The sequence below is a fragment of the Paecilomyces variotii genome (assembly GCF_004022145.1).
Source record: "Paecilomyces variotii strain CBS 101075 chromosome Unknown C8Q69scaffold_2, whole genome shotgun sequence".
Taxonomy (NCBI): Eukaryota; Fungi; Ascomycota; class Eurotiomycetes; order Eurotiales; family Thermoascaceae; genus Paecilomyces; species Paecilomyces variotii.
Window position 1 is genome coordinate 4,439,779 of NW_021167141.1, and position 11,564 is coordinate 4,451,342.

Below are 11,564 nucleotides of genomic sequence, written 5' to 3' on the forward strand. Positions count from 1 at the left end.
CTAAAGGCCTTCCAAGGGCCGCATAAAAGGTATCGTGCTGAATATCCCCTTCCCAAGAGAGAGAAGTAACCGAAGCAACACCAAAACCGCATAAAAATTACTAATATGTAGAAAGAAACCAGACGGTTCGTAGGTCTTGATCATAGTGCATAAGGTTCCAATAGTTTCGTGAACAGTGCCGTACTGTTACTGCTGAAGAGTCTTGACATATCAGGCTCCCCGTCTGTATCGCTGCTGAACGACTTGCGGGACGATAGCTCACTACCCCCGTTTCCAGTGAGACCCGACAGGAGATTGGTCCCATTGCCGTGGAGAATGTTATGGATTGTGTCGGCCAAGAAGCCCACAATAGAGACTTTGGCCGTGAGAGTGAGTTTCTTGATGGCATTGTCGTAGTAGGGAATCACTTCGCCGTTCATACTCTCGCCTGTGCATTGGATGGTCAAGTTGAGATACCCTTGTCGAATTGCATCCGCTTGGGTAGAGAGAACTTGCCCGAGGTTGGCGATAACTGTGTGGACATCTAAAATGCCGCGAACTGGTGACGGGGGTTGGTTTCCGGGTTTGAGCACAAGGTTCTCTATTGATGCATTTCCAATAACCAGGCTTCCGCTCAGAATATTAAAAGTCACACGGCCCTATAAAGGCGTAAGCAGTATGTTCAGGCATAGATTCCGCACGCAAAAGACTTACAATTTCTATTGTCAAGATCGACTGGTTGGGCAATGTCGCGTTTGCGACGAGATTTGTGCCGTCCGTCTTATTCGGCAAGAGAAGCGTAGTATCCGCAATGCTGAACCCAGGAAAGTTACCAAGCACTGGTTATTATACGTTAGCTATCTATTTGTGAATTCTCTGGAGAGCTAGTTCTTACTAGGCGTTTCGAGGTCGCGGTTCAACCACACTGGGCACTTGAGTTTTCCCAGATACGCGGTTGTCTTGCCTCTGACCGACACCAAACCCTTTTCAAGGAATAGGACATTCTCGACGAATTGCTGCCACCCTGGCTGATACAGAATAGGCGTATGCTGATCTGTGACGCCAAGTGTTGTGTTGCCGTGAACCTTCGCTGCCGGTATATTGACCTGGGCGAAGCTTTCATCACTCAGTTTGCGGATAAAGAGGTCGAGTGTCAACGGTTCTGTCCTGACGGTGAATCCTTTCAGATTCAGAGCAGATATTACTGTCAGTAGGACAGAGTCCGGCTTGGGGTCCAAAACCTCGCCGGAAACGAGCACCAGCTTGGAGGAGTTCAGCACATCCTGAGCTACAGCAGGAATGATAAGGAGGAACCTATCATGTAATATTAGTACCGGAAGAAAAAAAGTCGTCACGAAGTGAACAGAGTACTGACAGTATAGGTAAAGCGATTGCGCCTAGGATAGTTAGGAACAAGAGGTAGCAGAAGCAAAATCGTCGCATATGACGTTTGAATCCACCCTTCTTCTTTTTCTCCTCCTTACTCGCTTCGCTATCTGCAGACTCGAGATGCTCGATATTGATCTCACTTACTGCCACAGTGTTAGCATGAATACTAGGCTTTTTCCTGGCAGTCCAACCTGAATCTCCAACACCCAAGGGGCCCCGGTTTGCACCGATCGCATTTTTGGCGCCCTTGTCCTTCAGGTACGACGGCTTCTCGTCGACCTTCTTGATATCCTTTTCTATACCCATGATTGGCAAAACTCCAGCATGCTATGCAGTCAGCGGGGCTCTGACAGGAGGACGTCAATCGTACTGATAGACGAGCAGAACACGATATAGAAGGGGAGTCTGACTGGGAGAGAAGAACGAAGCCCGCGTTCCTGAACCAGGTCTCCTGCGAACGCGGTTTCAGGAAACGCTTGCAGTCTTAAGAGCTCTCTCAGAGCCTCAGATAGCAAGAAGGCTGATTCCCGGTCCTGGAAAGTCAATTGCTGGTGTGTAATCTATTCCCACTGGGATACGAGGCTGATAGATGACGGTTCCATGGATCAGTGCGTCTTATGCCACCCCTGGTCATCCAAATAACATCAGTTTTGTATGCTCGATCTTGTTGCTAGCTTTCACAAGCGCGGAAATCGGCTATCGAGTGATGAACCGCAGGACAGTGCTCACTGAAGCTTGATCGACCTCGGATGTCCCGACGATACCCCTCCTTGAGGTTTCTGGGTCCTGAATAGGTGTGGCTAAAAAGAAGGTATTCCACGTTAACATGGATCATCCACGCGGGGATGCTAGGGCCCCTAGCACGGTATACTGTAGTTTTGCGGAGAACGTGGGGGAGAGAAGAGATCGCCAACCCTGGCGTGCATTAGTCGTCGCGATGCGCCCAGATAGAGGAAGTGAAATTCACACTTTCCTCCAGCGTCGGATGTGTTATTGGCTGGTCAGACAGAAATTGACCTCAGATTCCAGTCCGGCCGCGAAGTAAAGGTCCGCTACCGAGGTCATCCATCCGGGGCTATCTCTTGCTTGTCTTATGACATGTGGATCAACTTGATGTTCCTGTTATATCCAACTCTGCTCTCTCGAAACAGTAATAGGGGCTGATTGCGGCAGAGAAGGTTTTATTTTTCACTTATTTGACACCAAACCACATCCAAAAGAAGGCAGCAATGACATCCAAAGACAAAGAGATCGAGACAACAACAACAACAGCCAACATCAAAGAGAAAGAAGATGGCGATTCCCGCGGCAGTTCTCCTGAGAGCGATACCACTGCCAGGCCTGATCTACTAAATGCGCTCAACCATCTGAGAGAAATCCCAGATGTATTGCAAGAAGGCATTCTTTTCGCCGGTAGCGGGCCCGCCATCCTTCTACAGGCGTCTGTTCCTAACATCTTGAAGGAGCCGCAAGGGGGCGACCGTCTTGCGATCCAATTACTGGAGAGCGTCCAGACGATAATAAGCTACATATGCTGTCTAGCGCTGGGGACGAAAAAGGAGAAGAAGGCGTTGCTAAACCTGTTGGATCATGAAGAATACCCTCTGAAAGAAAACGACCATTATTCACAAAACCCAGCTGTCCGCCTCTGGGTAGTTGCTACACTCTACGCAACCGCGACCGATATCTATCAGAGAGTTTACGGGAAGATGGACTATCGCACTGCGAAACGAGCGTATACAGAATATTCTCTCATCGTCTCCGCCCTCAAGGTTCCCGACGACGTGTGGCCACAAAATCGAGAAGAGTTCTGGCAATACTGGGATACGATGATCGAAGATATCGATAGTTCAGCGCTCCCCAAAAATCTCGATAAGGAGCTACTGCACAATTTCAAAAAGGTGCCCGGTTGGGTCCGACCTTTCAAGCCTATTCTACATGCCTTTACGAAAGAGATGCTTCCACCACATATCCGAGAAGGCTACGGTCTCAAGTCGACAGCGAGTTGCAGAGCTATTTACCGGTTTGGACTGTGGGCTACGATCGCCATCTATCCAGCTTTTCCCAAGAAACTTCGTTCTTATCCCCAGCGATACTATCAACGGAAACTGGAAGAGAAACTCAATTGAAGAAGGCCACTCGCTCCACGCTGCGAAAACGATCTCTTTTGTGCACTCGTTATATTGCATCACATTGGTCCCTTTCTTTTGTTATGTTTGTTTATACCATACCTCAGGAGTTACCACGTAGTGTTGGTGTTGTTAATTTTCATAGGGCACATCTTAAGACGAGTCAGTCCAGTTTCTTGGCTGGAAGAAAACAAAATTCAAGCGACTAGGGAACGATACTACACAGCTATTTTCTCTGGTGCTATGATGAAATACACGCAAATTCTCGAGTCTCGATTGAGTGACTCGCGCGCATAATCCTCCTCCCAAGCTGGTGATTCTCGTCCCGACCTTGCACATTCGTCGACCGCATCCGACGCTATTGTCTAGATACTAGCCTAACAGAACTCTATCTCTCAGTAAGCCACTTAGGCTGTCCGTGATATAGAAGCAGCCTTGCTCGATGAAACTAGTTTTGTTATTTTTGTTAATTTGCCCGTTCTCCGCCGGTGATCCGTGCTCTTGGGCCCGCGCAACCCCGCATCTCAACCCCGGTTTTTCGGTTGTATATCCCAACTCTGCAACCCGACCGATAAGTATGTCGAACGACCAGCTCGACCCAACACCTACCTCGAGGCACCGTGACGATATCAGTACTCGCAAACTGGAGTCTGCGATTACCAACCGAAATGGTCATTATTAATTCAAAAACCATGTTGGGTTAAGTTATGTGGACACCACTTTGTAAGAGTATCATGAGCTTTAGAGTATGGTAGTTTTTTTGTTTCTTGTCTTCTTTTTTCTTGAGCTCTAATCCATATCTGGCTCTCTTGTCAGTTCCTTGATATCGCTACTATCCCGACCGGCACTTTGCTTACAGGTACGTGGCGCAGAAAGTTTCATTGAACGCCCTGTTATTCACCCGCTGCTTATGCACTAGGGTATACCTTGCGAGGGGCAAAGACGGGATATCCCGAGGTACTGCAGGTCATGAACTTTTCTATTTTCTCATTCGTCCATGTTTCTATCATCTCTGGTCTATGCGCTGAAGTGGCGCAGGAACAGATTGTGCCGTCCCTTGGGTGTCTAAGCTTTGTAGTATGGTACTTCTTCACGCTGGGTCGAATGGGGACTAGACATCCAAAATCCTGCTAACAAGACATGTAGCACTACTACTCTTCGATATAGTCTAACGATGTAGCCAATCGAAAATACGGTTGAGTGGGAATGGCTTAATCGTGTTGCTGCCACCGACATCACCCAGCGTGCATATCACGCGCTAGACTCTATGTTCCTCGGTCTGAATGCATGATGCAGAGGGGTTATACAGGGGTATGCTGGTAAATTCTGGGTCGAGACATGATAGAGAGCAATTGAGCGCCTCGGATGTATGTATGTATAGTTCTTCCTGTTGCTCTGGGCTGCGGAGATTTATTCGTTCGTTCTCAGGAGCTCCTTCAGCTGGTAAAGTGAAGATGAGGACGTCGGCGGTTCTTTCGTTTTTTCTTCTGCGGGGATCGTCAATTCTTGCGATTCCTCAGGCAGGATCGTCGTTTGTTGCGGTCCCTGCTCAACAACCTTGGAAGCAAGGTAGTCGTCCGACACCACCAATGGCCCTCTGGCGGAGCAGCAAGTCCGGCTGCTGATCCTCAGACGATCCCGGCTATAAATGCACCAAATGAAGTCTAAGGGAGCTCAAGACGCGTCAACTGGATCAGCGGCATCACCGGCACAAGCAAATAGTGCTACTGCTGCCAGTGCTCTGGGGAATAACGCGAATGCATATACACCTCAAGCCAATAATGGCGCCCAGAACGGTGCGGCGACCTCAGCAGCTGCTTCGCCATCATCATCGGAAGAGAGTAACTCGTGTAGAAGCTCGCAAGCCCCCAGAATTCCCAAAGAAACCGATGAAGTGGGGGAAAATTCCTTCTGATAGAGTCGTGAAGCGAATTGTATGATGCAAGTCTTGGCTTCTCCCGACTTTACAGTCCATGATCAGAAGTTATTTCCCGAAATAGCTAGAAGTACAGGCAATATATTTCATGGTTCCTTTTTACCTGGTCTATGATAATCTACAGAATTGATAAAAAGCTCCGATTTCCCCGTGCGGGTAGTTCTGCAATAATGGAAAAAGAGATAGCTAATAATGCACTTTGTTGCTATCTATTCTAGATTCGATTCATAAGATCCATTCATCGTCACAAGTAGATATAAATTGCTACTATTGCGCAGCATAATTGGAACATCTAGTCAGAGTCGAGGGAACGCAGGCTGATGGCCGACGATTCGTGGTTATTATCTGCGTCTGCCTTATCAAAAAGGGCCTGCACCCAGGTTGAGCAGATATCGAAGAATTTGGGCGCCTCGGAGTAGACTGCAGCAAACTGCAAGAAACCGTGTGACACTCCGGGGACTATGCTCACTTCAAGATGGTCTTTCTCGTTGAATTCTGCATCTCTCTCACTGAACTCCCGTGATTTGGCCTCCCTGAGTCTGCCGGCAAATACCACAGTATCATCCACAAGGGGATCCTTGTCTCCGGTGATAATGTATGTCTTCGGGAACCGCGCGAGCAGCGACTCTGGTGCCAGAATGGGGGAGAGAATAAAATCGGTGCTGAAGTCCTCATTGCCGTTAGGACCAATGTAAAGCATAGCCATACGGCGCGCCATGTCCGGTACGAGAACCCGATCGTTACAGTATGCCGCCATGGTCGAAATGAGCATGTGGGTGGTGTTGTCTTGATCTGACTGGCTCTTGGTATCCTTGGAATTAATTCCCGGAACCACGGGAGTCTTTGAAGATGCAATCTTTTCGTAGAACTTCTTCTTCAGTTGGGCAACATTTTCGTCTGTCTTCAGGTTGCTCCTGTCCTGTATCAATGCCATCTGATCGCTGCCCACCCAGGTACCAGCATTGCCGCTCAGAGCAGGATATACCAAGAGAAGTCCGTCCGGCGTTGGAAGTTCCTCTCCGCCATTGTCGCCAGACTGCAGGACCATTAGTGTGAGGGCTGAGGCCAGGTTTCCACCAGCACTGTCTCCCGTAACGACGATCTGGGGTCGGATGTCTCCGCTGAGTCCTATGCATTGTCCGCAGGTAGTCGCGAGCTGGTGATAGACATCGTAACACTCGTTGATGGCGTAGGGATAGGGATATTCGGGAGCCTTCCTGTAGTCAAGACTGATGACCGGAACACCCAGTTTTCCTGCCCAAGACAGAAGTTTATCGTCCACCGTCCTAGGATCCATCGCGACGAAGCCACCTCCTGGGATGTCCAATACCACTTTCTTCTGGTCGCGCAATTCCTCAAGGGATCCGTCAAAATACAGCCAGGCCGTAACGGGCTCCTTATAGGTAGATCCCTCCGGACGAGGGATTTTGATAGGGCGCGGTCCATATTTTGCATACTTAGGTTTTGTAAGGCGTCCAAGAGCAGAGAGGATTGGCGTCGTGCCCTTGTTCCAGGAGACGCGCACATGGTCGACAGTCAGGACAGAGTGTATTCTGCGGACCTTAGCGTCTGCCTGGTCCACAGCAAACAGATAATAAGCCGAAAACACTAATGACGCGATATGTCGGAGGAACGCTGGTTTGATATTCATAGCGGTCCAGAAACCCGCATCCAACGCGGTAAGGATCCAGGTGGCCCGGAAAAAGGACGGGCTGTACATGTTGGCCAAATGCTCTGGGCCGCTAAGACCGAAAATCCTGCTGAAGTTGTTTGAGATATAGAGGGAGATAATGGTCAGAAACATTGTCTGCCAGGGCGTCACAGCACCCGCGAGCTGTGCGGAGTACTTTCGAACTCCGGGAGGGCCATGTTTGCTGCCCCTACAATGAAGAAGACGGTGAGCAGATGAGTAGCCGACAAGTCAAGTGCGAAATCCATACTTGACGAGATAGGCCAAAGAGAGCGAAATGATTGTCAAAATCTGAAGTCTGCGAAGCTTGGCAGAGGGCCTACCCAAAAGATGGTCTGTAGAATCATTAGTTATTAGATAGTTATCACTTGTCAATTGGGTCCGAAGAAGACCTACCGATCATTTTTAATGGTTTCTGACAGCCAATTCCTGCAAGAAGTCACAAATAGATAGTATCAATGCCCTTTTCAATGGAAACACTTCGGGCCAACCAAGGGCCTTGGAAGGGATATGGATATATGGTCGGCACCTTCAACGGTCCTCCATGCAGCTGCAAGATGAAAGAATAGCAAGAGGCCAGCAGTCCAGAGTTATTTAGCTACAGTACACAGAGGTACCGTACTTATGTCCATACCTAGGTAAGGATTCATTGTTCTGGATAGCCGAAAAGAAACCAGGCACGCGCATGTGATCCATGGGAGAACGCTAGTCCTAATCTGGTCTTTGCGGGGAAAGCTCGTTTCCTCGGTCGCACAAGCAAGAAATAATAATACAGTACAGATCATTTAATAATAATGAGTACATATGATATCTATTCATTATCGACATTTCTTATTCCTCCAGGTGTTTCAATCATACTTTTGCGTAAAGTGTTGTTGCACCTATCCTCAAAACATCTGTGATACGCTCGGACCAGTAGAAGTAGAGACCAATTTCTATTACCTGGAGCCCTGGTCTAGTTCAGGTCATACTGAGGAGAGTTTCTGAATATTGACAGTTCTTATATGGCCCAGATACCGTCGATAATAATAATATAGTTAGACTATTCCTTACCAGACATAATGTCTTAATGCACCGCTACTCCTGCAGTAGTGACAACCACAACTAGATAGGAGAGCGACGTTCCATGGATCCTCCGTCGCTTCTCCTCTAAGCCCGGTCTCTAGCGGGAGCGCTAGGCTATTTTTGAGCCTTGCCATGCCCCAAATACGGAGTAGCTAAACAATCTGGCCCCTCAATTCAAGCACGGCAACTCCGGCACTAAGTATCAAGACTCCAAGAGAAACTTAAAAGGCGACAATAATCAAGACCACGATTGCTAGCGTGATGTGACGGAATTTTTCACTTTCGCTAAGGAGACCTTGATCAGGTATTATTACTAAACCACTGAATAGTAACTAAATCTACTCCGTACTCGACTCCGGCGAGAATACGCAGACATCCGAAAAGATGTGACAACCATGAAAGAAGGTATTGTTGAGGATAGCTGATTGTCAATCGACAGAAGGTTCCTTCTCGCCAACGGATTCAGAACTGATTAAGTACCATACAGTTCTGACATCGGAGTTCGCGGAAGGGGTAATTAATGCCAAGGTACGTCGTATTTAATGGATAATATTAATATAGACTTGAGCTCAAGAATAATGACTCAAAAATGAATGATTAGCCACTTGATCTCGGAGAACGGGCCGAATCGACCAGCCTTAAGCTATCTACTCCTGGTTAGTATCGGGCGCTAGGTAAATGAGGAGATTTCATTAGCACGAGGCTCTCCGGCTTGAATGAGTCCGCGATACTTACCTGACTTCCGTTATCCTTGCTGTTTTGCTGCCAAATTTGTATTTCTCTTTGTTCTCTCCTAGAAACTATATTTAGGCAACCAGAGAAACGCCAACAATCAGCATCGCTCCCCGGAACATGCACTTCCTTGCGACGTGAACGAACCAGGACCTCTTTACTAACTTAGGTACTCTCTGGGAATTCAGAACGCCACCGCCGTTAGGGGATATCCGACTTTGTTCTAAGCGAGCTCCAGACTACTCTAGCTCTTTCACTTAAACACCTATCAAGAAGACTCTTTCCACCGGCTCCATGGCTCAGGCGAAGGCCTCTTACTGCATTAGGGCTTATCATGCTGCCAAGCTGTATCGCCAAGATGCATCCTGTCGGCACTCGAGTCAAAAATGGATTGCGGCTCAACCGCAGCCTGAACCATCTACAACGCTACTGCGCATTAGAAAACTCTCTACAGTACCATGAGATTAGGCAGCCCTCTTTCTGGACTAATTTGGGGCGGAGGCAAAAGCCATATTGTTAAATAGGTCCTTGATAGCCACTCTTGGGTTTCGCGCGTAGTCACTCTTCTCGATCGTAACTAGGTATCTAGTACCAGAAATATCATGAGGTCTACGCTCGTGCTGTCAGCCGGTCTCCTGGCATATTCGGCCAAGGCCGTTGTCCTGAATGAACGGGCTGTACCAGCTGTGGTCAGCTTCGATGTCGAGCGGAGCATCATTGAAGACCCAGTGCGACGAGAACAGATGCGCAAGAAGAGAGACAATACTGTCGGTATTGACATCGTGAATCCTGTGCGTATCTCCGCCTGTGTTCTTTTCTTCTTCTCCTTCCTGGCTAACACACTACACAGCAAGATCTTAGCATCTACTGGATCAACGGCACATTCGGAACCCCTGAACAGTCAATTACTCTCGCCCTTGACACTGGCAGCAGTGACACCTGGGTGAATGTCGCCACTTCAGGCTTCTGTTCACAAGACTCTGAGCCATGTAAGCCGTTTGGCACTTATGACCACAGCAAATCGTCTACATACAAATTTCTTGACCATAATCTCGACAATACCTATGGCGACGGCACCAGAGCGAAAGGAGACTACGTTACCGATACTATGAAGTTTGGAGGAGCCACTCTGAAAGACTTCCAGTTTGGCGTTGCATACCAGTCAGGAGCTAACAGTACGTGCTGGTTGTATTAACTGAATGGTAATTTCGATGACTAACTTCCCGGGCAGAAGGAATTTTGGGCATTGGCTACTCTGCCCTCGCTGGTGGCGGCCGCGATATGTACAATAACTTCCCCGTTGCCTTGGTGGATGCAGGCTATATCAAGTCGCCCGCTTTCAGCTTGTACCTCAACCAGCTCCACGCTTCCAAGGGACAGGTGCTATTCGGCGGTGTCGATACATCCAAGTATATCGGCGAGCTTCAGTCGGTGCCCATGATCTCAACCTACGGTCAGCATTACAGTTTGCAGATCGCTCTTACGAGTCTGTCACTCCAAAAGGGTGACAAGAAGGCATCCAGCTACAGTTCCTCTGAGTTTCCTTTGGTGACAACCCTGGACTGCGGCAGTACTTTCATTATCCTTCCCGATTCCCTGGCGAAAGATATCTACGATGACTTGGACGTCAAGTACAACTCTACCGCAAACTGGGGTCTTCTGCCATGCAGCATGAAGAACAAGGATTGGAACTTGACTTACTCCTTTTCTGGCATCGAGATCAATGTCCCCATCAGTGAGCTCGTCCTGGACCCAGTTGCCTACGACGGTGACGTGGTTCAGTGCCTCTTCGGAATCACATCTGGAGGTGATGATACAGTGCTCATGGGTGACCCGTTCTTGCGCAACGCCTACGCTGTTTTCGATCTCGCCAACAACGAGATCTCACTTGCCCAGGCCAACTTTAACCCAGGAAAAGAGCACATCCTTGAGATTGGTACCGGCAAGGACGCTGTTCCAGGAGCGACCCAGGTCGAATCCGCAGTGACTAGCGTCATCAACTCTGCAGCTGCTGCTGCCACCACCGTTATTGGGCCGGTGGAAACTGAAGGTCCAGTCTCTACCATAACCTCCGGCGCGACTACGGGATCTACCTCTTCTTCTGCCGCGACATCGACATCGAAGGGCTTGGCTGCTCTGCCAACCAGCGATTCCAGACACCTCCTCGCAGGAATTGCCGGTGCTGTTGGCCTCGCGATGGCGCTGTGATGATACCCATGTTATGATTCAGATTCGCCTTGCTTTTTTTAGTAAAGAGCATACATATAGCTAATAGACGAGAAATATAATTTCCCATTGTATATACTATTCTTTCGAGGCTTCATCCTCTATTTAGAACTTCAGGGTCAGTGACCACCATCATCAAAGCATTTTGTGGAAGGTTTAGTTCTCAGTAACTACATCCTCGTTCTTATGGTTATTTTTTTTGTTTTTTTCAGTTAATTGGATCATCAATCAATAAGTACAGGCGAACATACAACAAGCCAGTCCCGGTGGTCCAGGGGTAGGGCATGAGACTGCAGTTCTTAAAGTCGCGTGTTCGAGTCACGCTCGGGACTGGATATTCCTGATTATTCAGGAATTCCCTTTTTTGTCTTTTACATCCCCATCTTTCTTTTTCTTGACTCTTAATAATTCTTACCGT

General features: G+C 48.3%; 4 protein-coding genes and 1 non-coding gene across 5 annotated transcripts; 3 read left to right on the plus strand and 2 right to left on the minus strand.

Moving 5' to 3' along the window:
- Positions 1 to 72: 72 nt before the first annotated feature.
- C8Q69DRAFT_183232 (hypothetical protein) lies at positions 73 to 1,856 on the minus strand. The gene is made up of 5 exons (XM_028625893.1): positions 1,560 to 1,856; positions 1,355 to 1,511; positions 875 to 1,293; positions 694 to 818; positions 73 to 638 (listed from the first exon to the last, which is right to left on the minus strand). The coding sequence occupies exons 1-5, from the start codon at positions 1,672 to 1,674 to the stop codon at positions 141 to 143; spliced, it is 1,314 nt and encodes a 437-aa protein (XP_028488421.1). The 5' UTR covers positions 1,675 to 1,856; the 3' UTR covers positions 73 to 140.
- Positions 1,857 to 2,408: 552 nt separating this feature from the next.
- On the plus strand, positions 2,409 to 3,718 carry C8Q69DRAFT_183437 (hypothetical protein). Its single transcript, XM_028625896.1, has one exon. The coding sequence runs from the start codon at positions 2,598 to 2,600 to the stop codon at positions 3,495 to 3,497; it is 900 nt and encodes a 299-aa protein (XP_028488422.1). The 5' UTR covers positions 2,409 to 2,597; the 3' UTR covers positions 3,498 to 3,718.
- Positions 3,719 to 5,530: 1,812 nt separating this feature from the next.
- Positions 5,531 to 7,767, minus strand: C8Q69DRAFT_429656 (Alpha/Beta hydrolase protein). The gene is made up of 3 exons (XM_028628474.1): positions 7,520 to 7,767; positions 7,374 to 7,458; positions 5,531 to 7,313 (listed from the first exon to the last, which is right to left on the minus strand). The coding sequence occupies exons 1-3, from the start codon at positions 7,524 to 7,526 to the stop codon at positions 5,726 to 5,728; spliced, it is 1,680 nt and encodes a 559-aa protein (XP_028488423.1). The 5' UTR covers positions 7,527 to 7,767; the 3' UTR covers positions 5,531 to 5,725.
- A 1,485-nt stretch (positions 7,768 to 9,252) lies between these two features.
- C8Q69DRAFT_183522 (putative aspartic-type endopeptidase) lies at positions 9,253 to 11,334 on the plus strand. The gene is made up of 3 exons (XM_028625897.1): positions 9,253 to 9,711; positions 9,771 to 10,095; positions 10,152 to 11,334. The coding sequence occupies exons 1-3, from the start codon at positions 9,523 to 9,525 to the stop codon at positions 11,126 to 11,128; spliced, it is 1,491 nt and encodes a 496-aa protein (XP_028488424.1). The 5' UTR covers positions 9,253 to 9,522; the 3' UTR covers positions 11,129 to 11,334.
- Positions 11,335 to 11,406: 72 nt separating this feature from the next.
- Positions 11,407 to 11,478, plus strand: C8Q69DRAFT_t42. Its single transcript has one exon. It is a non-coding gene; the product is annotated as a tRNA-Cys (tRNA).
- Positions 11,479 to 11,564: the final 86 nt, after the last annotated feature.